Genomic DNA, 19353 nt, shown 5'->3' on the forward strand with positions numbered 1-19353 from the left:
CTGAGCCACTGAGCCACCCAGGCTGCCCTGTCTGGAGTTTTAAAAAAGTCTTTGTAGCACTTTCATGCTTATGAAGGGAGACCATGTCCATCATTTCACTGAACACTCACCATTGCCCAGCAGGGAACTGGGGCTTAGGGAGACTAAGGGACTTTATCACGGCCACACAGTGGGGTCAGGAAGTGGCTGAGTACACACTGGGCAGCCTGTGTTCGGCTGTTAACCATACAATCCCTCACCCCCTTGTTTATTCACTCCTTCCTCCACCTCAGCAATGGAGTGATCCTAAGCACAGCTGGGCCCTGTGTACTCTATAGCCCCTCTCCTTCTGTGCCTTTGGCAGAGCTGTAGGAGAAGCAGGAGTCACCTGCCTTTGGGTCCCAGCCAGCTTCCTGGGGGAAGTAAAGTACACCTGCTCTGCGATGGGAAGACCATGTCAGAGTTCTCGGGCTCCCTAAGGTAGGTGAGGGGCTCCTCTGAGCCTCCAGAGGCCCCGGGCTCCCCCCACTGGATTGCATGGAGTTGTCACCAACCATTTCCCTGGGACTCCTGTCTCAACTCTCTTTGGCTCACAGTAGACTGGGCAGAGCAATCTCCCTGGGTCCCAAAGCAGGGCATAGGGGGGCCTGCTGAGAAACGCCCTCATATCCCACCAGTCTCCAAAGTCCCTCTGATCACCCCTTCCCCTACCTTTTATGGAAAAGAGGCTCCAGAAAAAGAGGGTGTAGAGACATTTATTGGATGTTTATGGGGCTGGTCCACATGGGTCTAAGTTTGGGATAGGGGCCTCCTCAGGGCTTCCTGGGATGTCACTGGCAGTCACTCTGGCCATGAAGCAGTGCTGGAGCAGGCGTCTGGGGTGCACAGGCTGCTCCTCGGTGCCGTCCAGCCGTGGGCTCAGGAAGAGGTGATTCTGCTCAAGAGTGCTTGTTCCTAGCACCTCCATCCAATTGCCGGCATTGCCACCTTGGCAGCCTGGAGGCCCCTCCTCCCTGGAGTCTGGAAAACAGCAAGCTGAAGGCAATCTCTTCCTCCCCTACAGTCCCACACACCCTGGCTAGCTTTTCTGCGTGCTTACCTTGGGCAGGCAGAACTGCGCTCAGAGCCTTAAATGCTTCATTCGCTTAACAAGTATTTATTTATTTATTTATTTATTTATCTATTTATTTATTTATTTATTTATAACCAGTATTATTAACAACATACTACATCATTCACCAGGAGCTGTCAGTGTTTCTAATGAACTTAAAGTCAAGTGGGGGAGACAGACAATAAGCAATTGTTAGGGAAAAAATGAAGACTTGACCTTGACCATAAACCCATGAGGTAAGTACTATTAAAAACTCATTGGGATCCCTGGGTGGCACAGTGGTTTGGCACCTGCCTTTGGCCCAGGGCGCGATCCTGGAGACCCAGGATTGAATCCCACGTCGGGCTCCTGGTGCATGGAGCGTCCTTCTCCCTCTGCCTGTGTCTCTGCCTCTCTCTCTCTCTCTCTCTCTCTCTGTGACTATCATAAAATAAATAAATAATTTTTTAAAAAAACCTCATTTTATAGGGATCCCTGGGTGGTGCAGCGGTTCAGTAACTGCCTTTGGCCCAGGGCGTGGTCCTGGAGACCCAGGATGGAGTCCCACGTCAGGCTCCCGGTGCATGGAGCCTGCTTCTCCCTCTGCCTGTGTCTCTGCCTCTCTCTCTCTCTCTCTCTCTCTCTCTCTGTGCGACTATCATAGAAAAAAAAACCAAACTCATTTTATAGATGAGGATACAGGCTGACTACACAGCTAGCATGCAGAGAAGTGTTGGAAAAATTTTAAAACATACATTATTCTCTTCTTTAAGAATAGATCCCATGACGCTCTTCAGCTACTGTTTTAGCCTCTCTTCCTCTTGTATATGAGCTTGAAAGGAGGCTCATTTGGCCTTAGCATTCCCCATTTCCTGTTCATGACTTATTCTGCCTCAATTTACTCTGTTTCTGCTCCCAACATACCTCAAAATGTTTTGTCACTAAATCCTACAGTCACTCACAAATCCTTACCTCCCTTATCAGAAGCACTTGAAACAATTGAGTATTCCTGCCTTTTTGGATAAAATGTGTTATCAAGCTTTCGGGGGCACTTGGCTGGCTCAGTTGGTGGAGCATGAGACTCTTGATCTTAGGGTTGTGGATTCAAGCCCCATGTTGGATGTAGAGGTTATTTTATTTATTTTTTAAAGATTTTATTTATTTATTCATGAGAGACACACAGAGAGAGGCAGAGACACAGGCAGAGGGAAAAGCAGGTTCCATGCAGGGAGCCCGATGTGGGACTCCATCCCGGGACTCAATCGTGGGACTCCAGGATCATGCCCTTGACCAAAGGCAGATGCTCCACTGCCGAGCCACCCAGGCATCCCAGGTGTAGAGATTACTTTAAAATAAAATCTTTAAAGAAAAAAAAATAGCATATCAAGTGCTCAAGCTAGAAATGTGAGTCACCAAGTCCCACTGATTCCATCAATCACTGTCTTCCATACTCACTCATTTCTCTACATCTTCAAGGCCTCCACCCTCAGTCAGGTTTTCATCTTCTTCCTCCCAGACCACTGGAACAGCCTCTAGTTGGGTCTCCTTCAGTCTACTCTCCAGTTTGTAGCCAGGGAGAGCTTTCTAAAGTCAGGTGAGTCCCATGTACTGTTCTTTCTCCAGAGCCTTCAGTGTCTTCCCATTACCTGTCATCCTTGAGGTGGCATTCGAGGCTCTTCACATACTGGCCCTAACCCTTCTCTTTAGCTTCATTACTATCACTCTTCCCTTAAGAAATTTATGTTTGTGATACCAAGGCTTTCACTGTGCCCTAAATAGCTCTATTCTTCTACATCTCTGATTCTTTGCTTGTCCTATTTCTTCTGCCTGGAATGACATTTTATACCTTCTCTGTCTAGAAAACTCCTTTGTTTTAACAACCATTAATGAGGGGTATTCAGGAAGAATGATGCCTCTGAATCCAGGGGAAGTGTGAATTTCAAGGAGGAAGTTGTATTTGACATTGGCACTGGCTACCTAACATCCATTCCACCTCTTCCCATCCAGGGACAGCAATTATATTTGGGTGGTATTGGCCCCATCCCAGCTCTAGGAATGGGGCCTGGGTGATCTGATCCAATCAGATAATACCATTCCGTTGCCACATGGATTGGCAATAGGTCCATAAGCATTTCCCTGGGGACAGTGAATGGTTTAGGGGTGGACACGTGACCTGAATGGTCCAATCAGAGTAGAGCTCAGCACCAGCACCCCATCTTTGAAGGAAGAAATAGTTCCTTCTTTCTTCTCCTGGCTAGAAGGAAACAAAAAGCCAGTGGTCCCAGGGACTGCTGGTAGCCAGCTTTCTACAATTAAAAAAAAAAATCTGCCTGTGGAGTAAACGAACTCAAAAAAGTAGAGCTGAGAGACTCTTAGAGGATGGAGCCACAAGCCTGACAACATAGTGAACTTCTATTCAAACCATGCAGAAAGCCCACCTTACTTTTAGACTTCTCACCTACAGAGCCAATAAATTAGCTTTTTTTTAGTGTGTTTTGAACTTTCTATTTTTAAATAATTGAAGACTCATAAGAAGTTACAAAAATAGTACACTTACCCTTCACCTACCTTTCCCCAATGATAACATCTTAAATAATCATAGAATAACTTCAAAGCTAGGAGACTGACATTGATACAACATGATTAACTAAACTACAAATCCTATTCAATTTCTACCAGTTATTGTATGTACTCTTTTTCTGGTGTATGGTACTATCAAAGTTTATCACATATATAGATTTTTTTTTATTTGAGAGAGAGAGGGAGAGAGAGAGAGAGAAAACACAAGCAGGGGGAGGGGCAGAAGGAGAAGGAGACTCCTTGCCGGACAGGGAGCCTGACACGGGGTTCGATCCCGGGACCCTGACATCATGACCTGAGCCAAAGGCAGACACTTAACTGAGTCGTTCCATCACAAATATGGATTTATATAATCATTGCCACAGTCAAGATAAAGAACTGTTCCATCATATAAGGGAAGGGAGAAGAAATGTGTGGGAAATATCAGAAAGGGAGACAGAACATAAAGACTCCTAACTCTGGGAAACGAACTAGGGGTGGTGGAAGGGGAGGATGGTGGGGGGTGAATGGGTGACAGGTACTGAGGGGGGCACTTGACGGGATGAGCACTGGGTGTTATTCTGTATGTTGGTAAATTGAATACCAATAAAAAATAAATTTAAAAAAAATAATAAATTAAAAAAAAGAAAATGAATACATGTAAAAAATAAACAAACAATATGTAAAAAAAAAAAAAGAACTGTTCCATCACCACAAAGAAACATCCTCATGCTTCCTCTTTATAATCAGACCTTCCTCCTAAACCTAACTCCTGGTACCCACTAACCTGTTCTCCATTACTATAATTTTGTCATACCAGGAGAGTTACATAAATGGAACTATATAGTATACAAGCTTTTAATATTGTTTTTTTTCGCTCTACATAATACCCTTGAAATCCACTTAAGTTGTTATGTGTACCAATAGTGCATTCTTATTGATACATATATTCCATTGTACGGTTGTACCATCTGTTCATTGAAGGACTGTGGGGTTGTTTCCAGTTTTTGTTGGTTACAAATAAAGCTGCTATGAACATTCACGTATAGGTTTATGCAGACATACATTTTCATTTCTCTATGATAAAAACCAAGAATATAATTGCTAATTTGTATGGTATAGTGGGCTGAATGGTAGCCCCAGATATCAGGTCTTAATCTCTGGAACCTGCGAGTGTCACCTTGTATGGTAAAATTTTGCAGATGTGATTAAATTAAGGGTTTTGAGATGAGGACTTTATCCTGAATTCTCTAGGTGGGCCCTAAATGCCATCACAACTTCCTTTATAAGAGAAAGGCAGACACACAGAGTGATGTGAAGACACATGTAGAATTGGAGTGATATAGCTACAAGCAAAGGAATGCTGGTAGTCACCAAAAACTGGACAAAGCAAGGAACAGATTCTCCCCTGGAGCCTTTGATTTCAACCCAGTGAAACTGATTTTGGTTTCTGACCCCCAGAAATGTGAGATAATACGTTCCTGTTATGTTAAGCCCACCAGGTTTGTGAAAATTTGTTACGGCAGCCATAGGAAACCATACATATAGTAAGTGTGTATTTAACTTTATGAAAACACTAAGCTGATGGATGATGGCAATGGCTGATTAGTGATCTCCCAACACCTTTTAGAGGGAGAACTGAACTCTTGTCTATCATTTTCCCCATTTCTGGGGGGTCTCTTATTAAATCTGCTGAGGTTGGAATATCACCTCTACACATACTTCATTCACTTCATCTGCAAAATAGGGTTGAGAACTTGACAGAGTAGTTGAGCAGATTAAACGGGATAAGGTGTTTAAAGCATAGCATCTAGCACAACAGCAGGAACTCAGGCACCCTTCTGATCAAGCTAGTTCCTCACAAAGTACCAGAGTAAGAAAGTTATGGTCTTTGCTACATCCTGAGTTTGGGGGATAGGGTTGTGGTGGGAGTGATGGGATAGTACAGAATGCCTGGGCAGCAGAAGGAACATATTTTCAGAAACTCTGGTCCATTTCCACTCTGCTCTTGTTGAGGTACTTCCCACACTGCCCTTGTCCCCATAGTCAGATACCACGGCCCCAAGACAGTGCAATGATCATAGGCTATAGAATCTGGGAGATTGGGGTTACTCTGAACAACACAAGCTCACTGGCTTGGCTAATTCACTTTCCTTGGCTAACCTTTGGTTTCCTCTGCTGTAAAATGGGGTTAATGATCTCTCCCCATGTCCTACTAGAGAGGGAGACAGAAATGAAATGTCTTTGTAAAGGTAAAGCTCTTCATGAATCTTGATGAATGTAAGACAGTGGGCCTGTAAACCGTCTCAGATGCAGGAGGAATAAGAGGCTCCTGAGTAGATGCTTTGAGTTCAGAGGAAGGAGAGCACAGTGCTTAATGAAGAAGGGGAGGAAGTAAGAACTGAGTTTAGGCAAAAGGCAGAGAGAGCTGAAAGCTATCATTTAGTAAAAGGTCAGGAAATGTATTTTCCATCTTAAAAATAAGAAGCAGGGATCCCTGGGTGGCGCCTGTCTTTGGCCCAGCGCGTGATCCTGGAGACCTGGGATCGAATCCCACGTCGGGCTCCCGGTGCATGGAGCCTGCTTCTCCCTCTGCCTGTGTCTTTGCCTCTCTCTTTCTCTGTGACTATCATAAATAAATAAAAAAAATTAAAAAAAAAAAGAAGCAAAATGCAAGAACACAAGCTGTCTCAAACCGAGGAGATTGAATAATCCAGCTGGTGGCTGAGCAGTGAAAAGTAGGAGGGTGGTTTTCATTCACTAAGGCTAAGGGATGAACTATATTTCCTGTGAGTCAGAAAGGCTTAGGGGGATAAAATGGGGAGAGATGAGAAGAGCAGGACATGAGCACCCCACAGACTTGGCCTGGTGACACAGAAGCAGTAGGACTTTGGAGGTAGAAAGATACATGTATTTAAAATCCAGTTCCAAATAAAATAAAATAAAATAATAAAATAAAATAAAATAAAATAAAATAAAATAAAATCCAGTTCCATGATTTATAAGTTGTAAACCCTTGGGCAAGTCATCTAACCTCCCTGACACCTGGATTTTACATCTGTAAAACGGGTAACAATATCTATCATACTGGGAAAGGTGGGAAAATTAGATGAGATGGTGCACGTGCAGTTTCGGTATCCAGCACATGGTGGGGACTTCCCTCTCAGCGCAGGGGTAGTGGAGGAAAGAGGGTGGAGGTGGAGTTGGCTCTGTCACTCACTCACTAGGTGAGTTTGGGGCCTAGTCAATAAAATCCTCATCTGTAAAATGCATAGTAAGAAGATCTATATTCTGCCCAGTTATTGTGAAGAGCAAATGAGATGGTCTATTTAGAACTAGTTCATTCCTTTTAACTGTGATATCATATTTCATTATTCCTCTACTGATGGACATTGAGTTTGTTTCTAATATGACAAGCTATCATAGATCTATCCTTACAAGTCATCTCCTAGTGCAACTATTTCTCTAAGGTAGATAATTAGAAGTGGAATTAGGGAGCATAGGTATATATTTTTAGTTTTTTTTTTAAGATTTTATTTATTTATTAGTGAGAGACACACACGGAGAGAGAGGGGCAGAGACACAGGCAGAGGGAGAAGAAGGCTCCATGCAGGAAGCCCGACATGGGACTTGATCCCGGGTTTCCAGGATCAAACCCCGGGCTGCAGGCGGCGCTAAACCACTGTGCCACCGGGCTGCCCTATATTTTTAGTTTAAATAGATATTGCCAAATTGGTCCACAAAGTGGTTGTACCTATTTATACTCTTACCAGTAGCATATAACAGTATCAATTCCTCACACTGAAACTTCTCACTATTAATATGATCTGTTTTTGGATTTTTGCCAATATAATTTTTTAATGTTTATTAATTTTTTTTTAGTAATCTCTACCCCCAATGTGGGGCTTGAACTCACGACCCCAACATCAAGAGTTGCATGCTGCTCTGATTGAGCCAATGTACTTGTTTAAAAAGTTACATAATTGGGGTGTCTGGGTGGCTCAGTCCATTAAGTGTCCAACCCTTGGGGATCCCTGGGTGGCGCAGCGGTTTGGCGCCTGCCTTTGGCCCAGGGCGCGATCCTGGAGACCCGGGATCGAATCCCACGTCGGGCTCCCGGTGCACGGAGCCTGCTTCTCCCTCTGCCTGTGTCTCTGCCTCTCTCTCTCTCTCTCTCTCTCTGTGACTATCATAAATTAAAAAAAAAAAAAAAAAAAGTGTCCAACCCTTGATTTCTGCTTAGGTCATGATCTCAGGGTTATGAATTCGAGCCAGCCTGCCAAGTGGGCCTCAAGCTCATCAAGGAGTCTGATAGAAAGTTCTCCCACCGGATGCCTGGGTGACTCAGTGATTGAGCGTCTGCCTTCAGCTCAGAGTGTGATCCCAGGTTCAGGATCCTGTCTCACAACAGGCTCCCCTCAGGGAGCCTGCTTCTCCCTCTGCCTGTGTCTCTGCCTCTCTCTCTCTCTCTGTCTCATGAATAAATAAGTAAAATCTTAAAAAGAAAAAGAAAAAGAAGAAAGAAAAAGAAAGAAAAGAATGTTCTCCCTCTCCCTGTGCCCCTCCCCCACACTGGTGTGTGCACGGTCTCTCCCCACCCCATAAATAAATACATCTTTAAAAAGATTAAAAACTTACATCATTCTTAAAGTGCATTCTTCTCCCTCCCTCCCTCTTTCTTTCTTTTCCTTCCTTCCTTCCTTGGGGCAGTGACCCAGGGAGAAGGAGAGAGAGAATCTTAAGCAGGCTCTACACCCAACTCTGAGCTCAATCTCATGACCTGAGCCAAAATCAAGAGTTGACACTTAACTGACTGAGGCACCCGGGTGCCCCACGCTCTTCTGATTACTAGTAGGGCTGAGCAGTATCTTTTCATGTGTATTGAGCATCTGTATTTCTTTTTTTGTAAATGACATTTTTCTGGTTTGTTTAAAGATGTGCCTATATATTTTGGATATCAACCTCATCTCTCTATATAGTTGATTTCATTATTCACAGTAGTTATATTCTATAAAGTCACCACAAACACTGAATTAACAAATACTGAATAATTGCTCCTAGGAAAAATACAAGGCTCAGTTCCTGTGAGCCTCTGGTCACAACAGTTTTGTCAAGCAAACAATATAGAAATTTGCTTTTTGTGTGTTTCATTTAAAGACACATTATTTAACATATATTATTGGCGGGACGCCTGGGTGGCTCAGTGATTGAGCATCTGCCTTTGGCTCAGGTCCTGATCCCAGAGTTGGGATCAGGTTCCCTGCAGGGAGCCTGCTTCTCCCCTCTGCTTGTATCTCTGCCTCTCTGTGTGTCTCTCATGAATAAATAAATAAATCCTAAATATATATGTATATATATATATATGTGTGTGTATATATATATATATATATATATATATATATATATAATTGTCTCATTAACAGTGAAACTCATGACCAACAGTACTACTCTAACTTGTGCCTGAACAAAGTTCATCTAACACATGTATTGTCTCCACAGGGCACATCACAGCCTTCCTAGGCTTAGGAACAGTAGAGAATACTAAAGCACTACATTTAGGGGCCACTTTAAACAGTGAAGTTAATAAAAATCACAGAAATGCAAAAAACATGGCTCTAAATAGACACTTATTTACAGTATGAGTTGAAAACAAGAAGGTCAAGTGTAGACCTGTTTAACCTCAGCTGGGAATGTGTGTGAGGGGGCAACTCAAAGTGTGTGCTGTTCTGCGCACATCCACATCCACAGATGACCTCAAAAACACTGCTAGTATTGATTCTGAGGTTACAGATCAATTTTAGCAAGTAGACAAATTCACAAATACCAACTCTGTGATTGATGAGGATGTCTGTGTGTATTTATCTTTATGTTATCTTTGTAGTCCACCACTATTATGTATGATGTCTTTTGTCTTTTTTTTTTTTTGAGAGGGAGAGAGAATGAGTGGGGGGGAGGGGTGGCCAGAGGGACAGAGAGAATCTGAAGCAGGCTCCCTGCTGAGAGCCAAGGCCCACTCAAGCTCCATCTCACAACCCTGAGATCATGACCTGCACTGAAATCAAGAGTTGGACACTTAACCAACTGAGCCATCCAGGCGCCCCGTCTGATTTTTATTTCATGCCTATTTGGACTTGATGAAGGCAGATTTGCCAATTTCGCCCTTTATTTAAAAAAAATAAATGTTTTACTCAAATTTCTATATTTTAATTAATCTGTTTCTAGACTCTCTATATTTTATTCTAGCGTTTTTCAACATTGGCACTATTTATGCTCTGGGTTGGAAAATTCTTTGTTGTAGAGTGCTGTCCTCTGTTTTCTAAGATGTTTAACAGCATCCCTGGCCTCCACCAAGGGACACCTTGCTCTTTGTGACAACCAAAAATGTCTCCAGACATCGCCAAATGTCCATGGGGGGCAAATGTGTACCCTGTTGAGGACTACTGCATTGCCCAATTCTATCTGTCAGTTGCTGTGCCAATAGTAAGCAATTATTATATCTTTTTAAAATGTCTGTTATCTGATATGGCAAGTCCCTCCTCTTCTTTCTTTTTTAAAAATATTTATTTATTTATTTATTTGTTTGTTTGAGAGAGAGAGAGAGAGAGAAAGAGAGAGAGACAGCACAGAGGGAGAGGGAAAGGGAGAAGCAGGCTTCCCACTAAGCAGAGAGCCTGATGTGGGGCTCAATCCCAGAACCCTGGAATCATGACCTGAGCCGAAGGCAGACACTTAACTGAGTCACCTAGGCCCCCTCTCTTCTTTCTTCTCCAAAATTATTTTGTACTTTTACTCTTCTAGATTAATTTTTTTGAAGATTTTATTTATTCATTACAGAGAGAGAGAAAGCAGAAGCAGGGGGAGCAGTAGGTAGAGGGAGAGGGAGAAGCAGGCTCCTGCTGAGCAGGGAGCCATGTGGGGCTCGATCCCAGGACCCCTGGGATCATGACTTAAGCCAAAGGCACATGCTTAACAGACTGAGCTACCCAGTCGCCCCTCTTCTAGATTAATTTTAGAACTAATTTGACAAATCCCATGAAATATTTTGTTGGGAATTTTTTTAAAAGATTTTATTTATTTATTCATGAGAGAGACAGAGACACAGGCAGAGGGAGAAGCAGGCTCCATTCGGGGAGCCCGACATGGGACTCGATCCCAGGTCTCAGGGGTCATACCCTGGGCCGAAGTCGGTGCTAAAACGCTGTGCCACCCAGGCCGCCCTTTTGTTGGGAATTTTATGTACAGATTAATTTGGGAAGAACTGATATGCCTATGATAGAGTCTATCCACGTACATGCTGTCTCTCATGAGACAGTCAGGTCCTTTTATGCCTTCCACTAACTTCTATGATTTCTCTCTATCAAAGTTGAAGCCTGGGCTGTCTGGTCTCCCTTGGGTGGTCTGGATCTATGCTCAGGCTTTCTTCCCGTTCCCCTGCCACTGCCTCCCAGGTTCCTGACTACGAGGGGAACCAGAAGAACCCTTCTGCCCTCAGAAGCCATTCCCCCCTACTTTTCAGTGCTCAGAAACAGCAGGATTATTTATTGTCACCAGGATCTGAGAAGGGTTCTTGTACTGTTATTTGTTGCACAAGTTGATGTCAAGTTGAAAAACTAATCTTTTACAACTAAAAAGCCCTCTCTTTCTCTGAAATTCAGCTACTTACTACACATTTTTCTACTACCCTGATAGTTGCCACCCTTCCGTCTTCTGCTTAAATTCCTGCCTGCCCTTATTTACATGGTGCTCCAGGGTGAACGACCCAGTCATTGCATAGGTCTTACTCAGAACTACCCACACACTTTTACCCATTATTTACCCTACCCTGGAATACTTTTTCTCTTTTTAACCCAACCAAGTCCTTTGCTAATTCAGTGCTCATTCAAATCTACACACCTTTTTGAAATATTCTCCTTACATTTGGTATTAAACAATTTTGTACTTAATTATATATCCGCACAGACCCCGTGTGCTGGACAGAAGAGCACAATTTAAGGTAGAGAAACATGGGCTGAATTTTAGCCTTACCAGTTATTAGCGGCAACACTTTGCATAAGTCATCTAATCTGTTTTAGCCTTGATTTTCTCATCTGTAAAACGGAGATAATAATACTCATTTATTTATTTATTTATTTATTTATTTATTTATGATAGTCACAGAGAGAGAGAGAGAGAGGCAGAGACACAGGCGGAGGGAGAAGCAGGCTCCATGCACCAGGAGCCTGATGTGGGATTCGATCTCGGGTCTCCAGGATCGCGCCCTGGGCCAAAGGCAGGCGCCAAACCGCTGCGCCACCCAGGGATCCCAATAATACTCATTTTGAATGCTGTCTACCAAACTATACAGAAAGACCACTTGCCAATAGGCACTTATATCTTTCACAGTACCTTGCAGAAGTTGTAAAAATGCGTGCAATAAAGACTTATGAAAAATCAACACTTTTGTTGGGCGGGGCGGGGGTGGGGAGCTTTGAGGCTCTAGATGGCCTAAGCTAATAATGAAGGAAGGGGTAGTACAATTCAGATTATCAAAAAATAACTGTTTAATTTCTGAAGAAACTGAGTTTGGAGAGCAGCAAATTTTTCTTGTTGATTCTATTTTGTTTGGTTTATCTATTTTTTAAATTTTATTTGGTTTAATATTAAAATCAGTTTTCATTCCTTCAAGCTAGAGTTTTAAAACACCATCTTAGAAAATCCACAAGATGGATTAATGTTTGTGTGACAAATAGAATGCTGACTATATCAAATGATTTTGATAAACACTGGGCACATGAAGACTTCAGGATGAAAATGTTCAGATTGTGAACTTTCTAAAAAAAATGTGCTGCTGCTTCAGAATATTCTAGGAACTCTCATGAGGCAAATGTTCCAAATATCATCTAAATATCTCCCCTATGGGCAGCCCTGGTGGCTCAGCGGCTTAGCGCCACCTTCAGCCCAGGGCGTGATCCTGGAGACCTGGGATCGAGTCCCACGTCGGGCTCCCTGCATGGAGCCTGCTGCTCCCTCTGCCTGTGTCTCTGCCTCTCTCTCTCTCTGTGTCTCTCATGAATGAATAAATAAAATCTTTAAAAAAAAAATATATCTCCCCTCTGTAAAGGTGCTAGTCTGTTGGTTTTTTTTTTTTTTAAGGATTTTATTTATTTATTTATTTATTTATTTATTTGACAAAAAGAGACAGAACACAAGTAGGCAGAGCAGCAGGCAGAGGATGCAAGAGAAGCAGGCTCTCTGCTGAGCAGAAAGCCCGACGTGGGGCTCGATCCCAGGGTCCTGAGCCAAAGGCAAACGCCCAACCAGCTGAGCCACCCAGGTGCCCCGGTGCTAGCCTGTTTAAAATAAAGGAATTGTGAGGTCTGTTTCTTACCTGCAGGCTGTAAGCTTAAGCCCGGGTCCAACTTCGTGTGGGGCTTTGAGCTGATGAACAGGTAGCACAGCACACAGGCGGTGACAATGAAGGCCAGGAGAACCACTGCTGCTATGGACAGGCCCACAAGGGTGCCAATGCTGCAGAGAGAAGACCACGGGGAGCGGAGTGTCGGGAAGGGACTTAGGAGGCAGCCTGTGAGATGTGAAGTGTTGTAGGTGTTATTGGGATCAGCTGGCTTCAACTTTTGTTGTCTCTACTTGCCTTAGGCTATTTGTGTAGAGCATGAGAAAGGGCATTAGCTAACTGCCAAGTACTCACTGCAAACGTGACACAACATGCTTCAAGGCCACCATGTAGTTGGCACTCGGTATGCGTTCCCTTTCTTCTCCTACCCTCCCTACAATCTTTGACCTGCTTCCACCCCAGGGAGCTGGACATGGTCTTAAAGAGCCCTCCTCACAATGCTGTTTCTTAAAAACCAAGACACACAATATTAGGCCTTGACTAGAAACCAGCTGTCCGTGCAGCCTCAAGGTAGTTTCTGATCCAGCTTCCAGTGGGTCATCACACTAGTGTGGACTCCATGGTTAGAGGACCTCCTCACTGCTGTTGCCTCAAACCTCCAAACTCGTCACCTCTCCCCCAAGTCAGGCCCTGGCCACCTGGTCTCCAGATGACTATCTCCTGGCTCATTTGGGAGCCACTGTCTTTCCTGTTTCACATGATTCCTTCCCATCATCTCTCCACGTTAGAGTTTTACCTGTCCTTAAAGGTGCATCTCAAATGTCCCCTCCTCAGTAATGCTTTCCTTGGCCATCTTTCTCTCCCCACCCCCACACATGCCAGACTAATCCATCCAGGACACTTCACTCAGGGCCTCTGGCGCTTCTCACTGGGTCAGGCAGCCCAGTGTGGTAGGAAAGAACAAAAGGCTTTGGCACCAAACCTACCTGGGTTAGGACCCAGGTATGTAACAATTCACTCTGAGATCTTGATGAAGTTATTAGACCTTTTGAGCCTCAGTTTCTTTGTCTGAAAAGTGAAAAATGATCAAAACACAATACTTCACAGGTGGTAGTGAGGATGATTAATACATGTAATATTCTTGACACACAGTAGGTGTTCAACACAATCTTTAGGTGTTCCTTGAAGGCAGACTCAGGCCGTGTATGATCAGCTTTGTCCTCTCCTTACAGAAGCCCTGGCACAGAGTAAGCATGTAGAAATTTTGCTGAGTACCTACTACGCGTCAGACACTGTGAGATGTTCTCCCAACAGTAGTGGAGAGGCAGGCAGCAGGCTTCGTGTGCCCCTCCTGCCCAGGACTCCTTCACAGGCTTTTCTGCCCACTCCTCCCCCTGACCCCAGCCCCAGACTCCTGCCCTTGGCACTTCTGCTAGATTCCGCTCCCAGCTAGCTGATGCCTATGTACCACTAAGCAGAAACACCTCAGAGCTTTGGAGAATCTGTCTTCTCAAGGCTAGATTACTGAACCCCTACAATGGAATAGTATAGAGCCATTCAAAACGTGTTTTCAAATAATATTTAAGATCAAGGATAAGTTCTGATGAGACAATGTTAAGTGAAAAGAGTAGGACACAGTACTAAATACACAGCATAATCCCAAATTAAATAAACATAAATATATACATGATTATACATGTGTAAGCTGGGATAGAAGCACATCACAACGCTAACAGGCTGTCTGGTTGTAGCGCAGGCTGTGGACGTCCTGTCCGTGGCCTGTCGGGTCCTGTCATTGTACAACATTCTGGCCAGTTTCAAATGCCAGCATCTGCATCCCTTTGCCTGAGGGCTCCCATCGGCCCGGCACAGTCTCCATTTGTACATTGAGCAGGTCAGAAGCGCAGGAAAATTAACGCCCCGCTTCTCCCATCAACATGCAACTAATGACCGACAGAAATTGGCATGTGAATACCCGGTTTTCTGGCCCTCAGGTGGGATGACTCAGGTGTAATTTCTATAGTGGCGGGTAGGTTTCAGCAGGTTTAAGCTCCAGGGACCCTCAGCACTGACACTATCCTTTGTGCTTGCCCTTCCCTGCTTCACTTTGCTGCCCTCTACCAATGTTTTGTAGGATGGCTTTCCATAAAAACTACTGGCTCTCAAATCCTTGTTTCTGAGTCTTTTGGGGAATCCAAGCTAAGACACTGGATCTCCCGTGATTCCCCTGTCCTTTCCACATTTTCCATATTGACCATGCCGTACCTTTTAGTTCTCATAAGTACTTTAAACATATTTCCTCTTTTGAGATATGTTCACTATTTATAAGGCTATTATCTGGAAGACGTGTGCTCCGGTTGGGACCACTCACTTTACATGGGACATCTGTGGCAACCTGGGTGGAAAGGGTCCTCTAAAATAGGGTCCTTTGAGGAATGGCTGAGAGAGCTATGGAGAGATATCCCAGATTGCAGTGGGTCAGGGAGCAGGCGCTGTCTCTGACAGTCTGGGGGCAGAGGAACCAGGCCCCAAGGACAGAGCTGGGGACAGAGGAAGCTCCAAGGGGAAACATCTGTGCTTGGCAGAAGATGGACTTCAAATAATTGGAGTTGTCTCCAGGTGAATGTACTGCCTCGAGAGGTGGCAAGTTCTCTATTATTGCACAGGTTTGTAAATAACACCTGGATGAGTACACTTTTCAATGAAGTTAGATTTTCCTGCCCCGGGTGGGAAATTAAAGAGCTCCTAGCCTTCTCGGATTTCAGGCAGTTCTAAGTTCAAATCTCAGTTCTGTCATATGTAAACTGAAAAATCCTTCATCTCTTGACTTTCATTTTCCTCATTTGGAAAGGTTCCTATCTCACCAGGTGTCCCTAAAGATTAAATGAGGTGGTGTATATACAGTGCCTGACAACCAGGTCTGCCCTGCGGCAAGGCTGCTGCCTTTGGCTCACGTCCTGCTAAAACACAGAGCTACTAATAGAGGGTGTTTGGAAAGTGGACCAGACATGTGATGCACCAGCTGCTTCTCCACAGGGAGTCTTCACTTCCTGAGACACGCTTTTAAAGACAGTAATTCTCCTTGAGTACTATCCAAGGAAACAGTTGTTCACCTGGAGATTTTTATGCTTTTAAGGGCCAACTTTCATGAAAAAGGCCAAATGGAATCAAGAGCAAAACAAGCTCGCCACCCTGCAATGGGGGGCTCTGGGGAGCACTCCAGGGGGTTTGTTTTAGGGTTTAGAGTACATCGATTACCTACATGTCCTGGGGACCCTCAGATCCCCTCCTCCATTTTGCAACTGTCTGTGATGTTTATAAACCATGTTTTGTCCAAGCCTAGAAAGAGTCAGCCCTGCAGGCTAAACCTTTCAACTGCCCTTGAGGTCACAGAATGGGAGCACAATAACATGTGATGTGACCTCAGAGGTCACCCCATCCAACCTCATCGTCTGAGCCACTAAAGCATTCCACATATCACGAGGGCCCAAGGCAACAGGAGGGACCACAGGGGTGTGCTAGGAAGGAGGTGTTAGAAGAGGGATGGGGTCTTGGCTAGGTGCTGGGGGGGGGGGAGGGTGTCTCCAAGGGCTAGCACAGGGCCCAGAAGATAGTAGAGGGTCAATGAGTGTCTTTTCAAATGATCTGAGTAGAGGGGGTTATGAGAGAGCTGGGCTAGATTTAGACAGCTGTGCCACAGGACAAACCCAGACTTGGAGCTAGACAGGCCTGAGGTTTCACCCCAGCTCTGCCACTTGCTCTCACCAGGGCATTCCCAAGTAGTAACTTATCTGTTTTCAAGTTCTCATCTGTAAAATGGGCAGAAGACATGCCAGGGTTGTGAAGGTGCAAATACACCTAACTCGGGGTTTGTCCTAGGTGATGCTCTTTAAATCTCCGTCTACCCAGACATTGCTAGATCTTGGACGATTCACTTCCAGACTCCAAGCTTCACTTTCCCACTGTGACATTGGGAAAGAAAGTCCATCCAATTGAGCATCTACAGTATGTACTAGTTACTTTCACATGCATTATTTCACCTAATCCTCACAACAATTCCATGAGACAGGTAGTACTATCGGCATTTTGAAGATGAAAAAAAGCCTTGGAGAGAATTTGCCTGAATTAACATAGCAATTAAGTGACAGAGCCAAGGTTTGGACTGACTAGTTCTAATCAATCCCAAAGGTCCACACTATCTCTGTACCTCAAAGGGAGGTCAAGGCAACTATATTTCAGCATTCAGCTCGGGGCTAAGCACACAGTGGGGCTTCAGCAAATACTCCATTGTCATACTCTAGGTACATATCATATCTCTCTGAATGGATGATGAGCTCCTCAGGGGCAGGCAATAATTAATTAATCGTTGTGTCCCTGTTGCCTAGCATAGCACCCCGAACAAAGCAAAGGCTATAAGGAATGAATGACTTTATAGTTGAATAGAGAATAACGTAATTCCTCAGGTTACAGAGAGCAGCCAAATATGCAGGATTGGAACATCTGGCCACCTGAAAATAGTTCTAGAATTACAGATTGAACAGGCTAGGAAAAGCAATTATCTGTAATTGTCCATGGCACATGTCAAGTTGATTTCATCTATCTCATTTGGTCCTAGTCAGAAATCAGGGCAATTGTTTATCATACTCTTCATCTGATAGTTGCAAAGAGAGGTTTCTGTGGCAGACTGTTCTTTCCTACCAGAGGATATGCAGCCCCTGGTCGCGTACCTCCAGGAACAGGAAAATCGCTGACTCCTGAGATGGCCCGCTCCATTTTCCCTGATGCCTATTTCCCAGAGTGGGCTCAGGCTCAGGTCCTATTTTCTGGTTTGAAGCCTTTGGAGATGGAGAGAGGTGGAGAGAGATGGAGACCCATTGCCCTCTGAGCACTGCACTTAGGTCCCAAGAATGTCAGCGCTGGTCTATCCAGCCCCTTCCCTGAACAGGTGGGGAAACTGAGATCCTCTGAGTGGGGATTCACCCAAATTACACTTCTTTTAAGCTATGGTGAGCTGGCTTCGGCTGCGGCATTACGCCACTGATGAACCTGCAGGGGCTCTGATCCCTTGGTCTTCTGCTTTAGCTCCGGAGTGGAGTCCATCCACAGTCCCCAGTACTCCCCCCCCCCCCCCCCCCCCCGCCATCCCCAGCTCAGTGCTCCGTAAGGGGTAGCTGGAAGAATGACTGCGCAGGAGGAGGAAGGAAGCGTTGAGTCTTGGCCAGGCCGGGAGGTGGCATCGGGCGGGGGCGACCTGGGGCTGAGGTCTGGGTGTAGGGCCCGACCGCGTGGGGAGTCCGAGCGGGGGAGGGGCGCGGGGTGGGCGGGGTCAGGGATGAGGTCAGGACGCGGCCCGGGTGAGCGCTCGGGGTGGGGTAGAGTTTGGGTCTCCTGAGCACGTGGGAGCAGAGAGTGCGGGGCCGCCGCGAGGGCGGGGGGGGGGTGCAGCGGCCGGTACCTGAGCCGCCACACGTAGCTGTGCTCGTAGGGGAAGAAGCTGTGCGGGTCGTCGCAGCAGTACTTGTGGTCGCGGAAGCCGCAGCAGAAGACGGCGGCCGCCTCGCCCCCCGGCCGCGGGCAGCGGAAGCCGCGCACCAGCTCCCGCGCGGCGCTCACGTAGCTCGTGCAGGCACCGCTCATCGCGCCCGCGCCCGCCGCCGCCTCCGGCCGCCGCTCAGGGCCGTCCCGGGACGGGGCGCCGCGCGCAGGGAGGCAGCGACGCAGGGACGCGGGCGTTAGGGACCCGGCGCCCCCAGGACCCCGAGAGGCGGCCAGGTGCGCGGGCGCGGCGGGGGCGGGGCCGGGGCGGGGCGGGGCGGCTGGACGCTGCTGCGCGAGCCCAGCGAGTTGGCGTGGGAGCCCGCCCGTGGGAGCCCGCCCGTGGGAGCCCGTCCCTGGGACCCCCGGGGGGTGCCCGCCCGCGCGGAGCTGCGGGGATTCTCACTGACTTTGGGAATGAGCCCCAGGGCCGGAGAGGGCGCCTCCCCTTGTCCCCGCGGCGGGGGGCGTTGGCCCGCGTCTCTCTAGCCCCCAAGCTCGTGTTGTTTCTGGGGTTCGCACTGGGCCTCTTTTTCCAGTGGACTTTTTTTTTTAACCTTAAAAAAATATTTATTTATTTATTTATTTATTTATTTATTTATTTATTCATTTTTATTTTATTTTATTTTATTTTATTTATTTGAGAGAGGGCACGGAGGGAGAGGGGAGGAGAGACGCGGACTCCCGGCCGAGGGGCCCATCCCAGGACCCTGGGATCAGGACCCCAGACGAAGGCAGACGCCTAACGGGCTGAGCCACCCAGGAGCCCCAAGACTGTATTTTTAAGTCACCTCGAACCTACAACCCTGAGTTGGAGTCTCCCCCTCCACCAACTGAGCCAGCCAGGTGTCCCCCC

At 46.0% G+C, this 19353-nt stretch overlaps 1 protein-coding gene across 1 annotated transcript; it reads right to left on the reverse strand.

The window, feature by feature from the left end:
• Positions 1–718: 718 nt before the first annotated feature.
• On the reverse strand, positions 719–18760 carry SHISAL2A (shisa like 2A). Its single transcript, XM_072723943.1, has 3 exons — positions 18418–18760; positions 12996–13135; positions 719–1014 (listed from the first exon to the last, which is right to left on the reverse strand). Exons 1-3 carry the CDS (start codon positions 18597–18599, stop codon positions 746–748), a joined length of 591 nt encoding a protein of 196 aa, XP_072580044.1. The 5' UTR covers positions 18600–18760; the 3' UTR covers positions 719–745.
• Between the last annotated feature and the right edge of the window lie 593 nt (positions 18761–19353).

The sequence above is a fragment of the Vulpes vulpes genome, chromosome 10 (genome assembly GCF_048418805.1).
Source record: "Vulpes vulpes isolate BD-2025 chromosome 10, VulVul3, whole genome shotgun sequence".
In the NCBI taxonomy this organism is placed as follows: Eukaryota; Metazoa; Chordata; class Mammalia; order Carnivora; family Canidae; genus Vulpes; species Vulpes vulpes.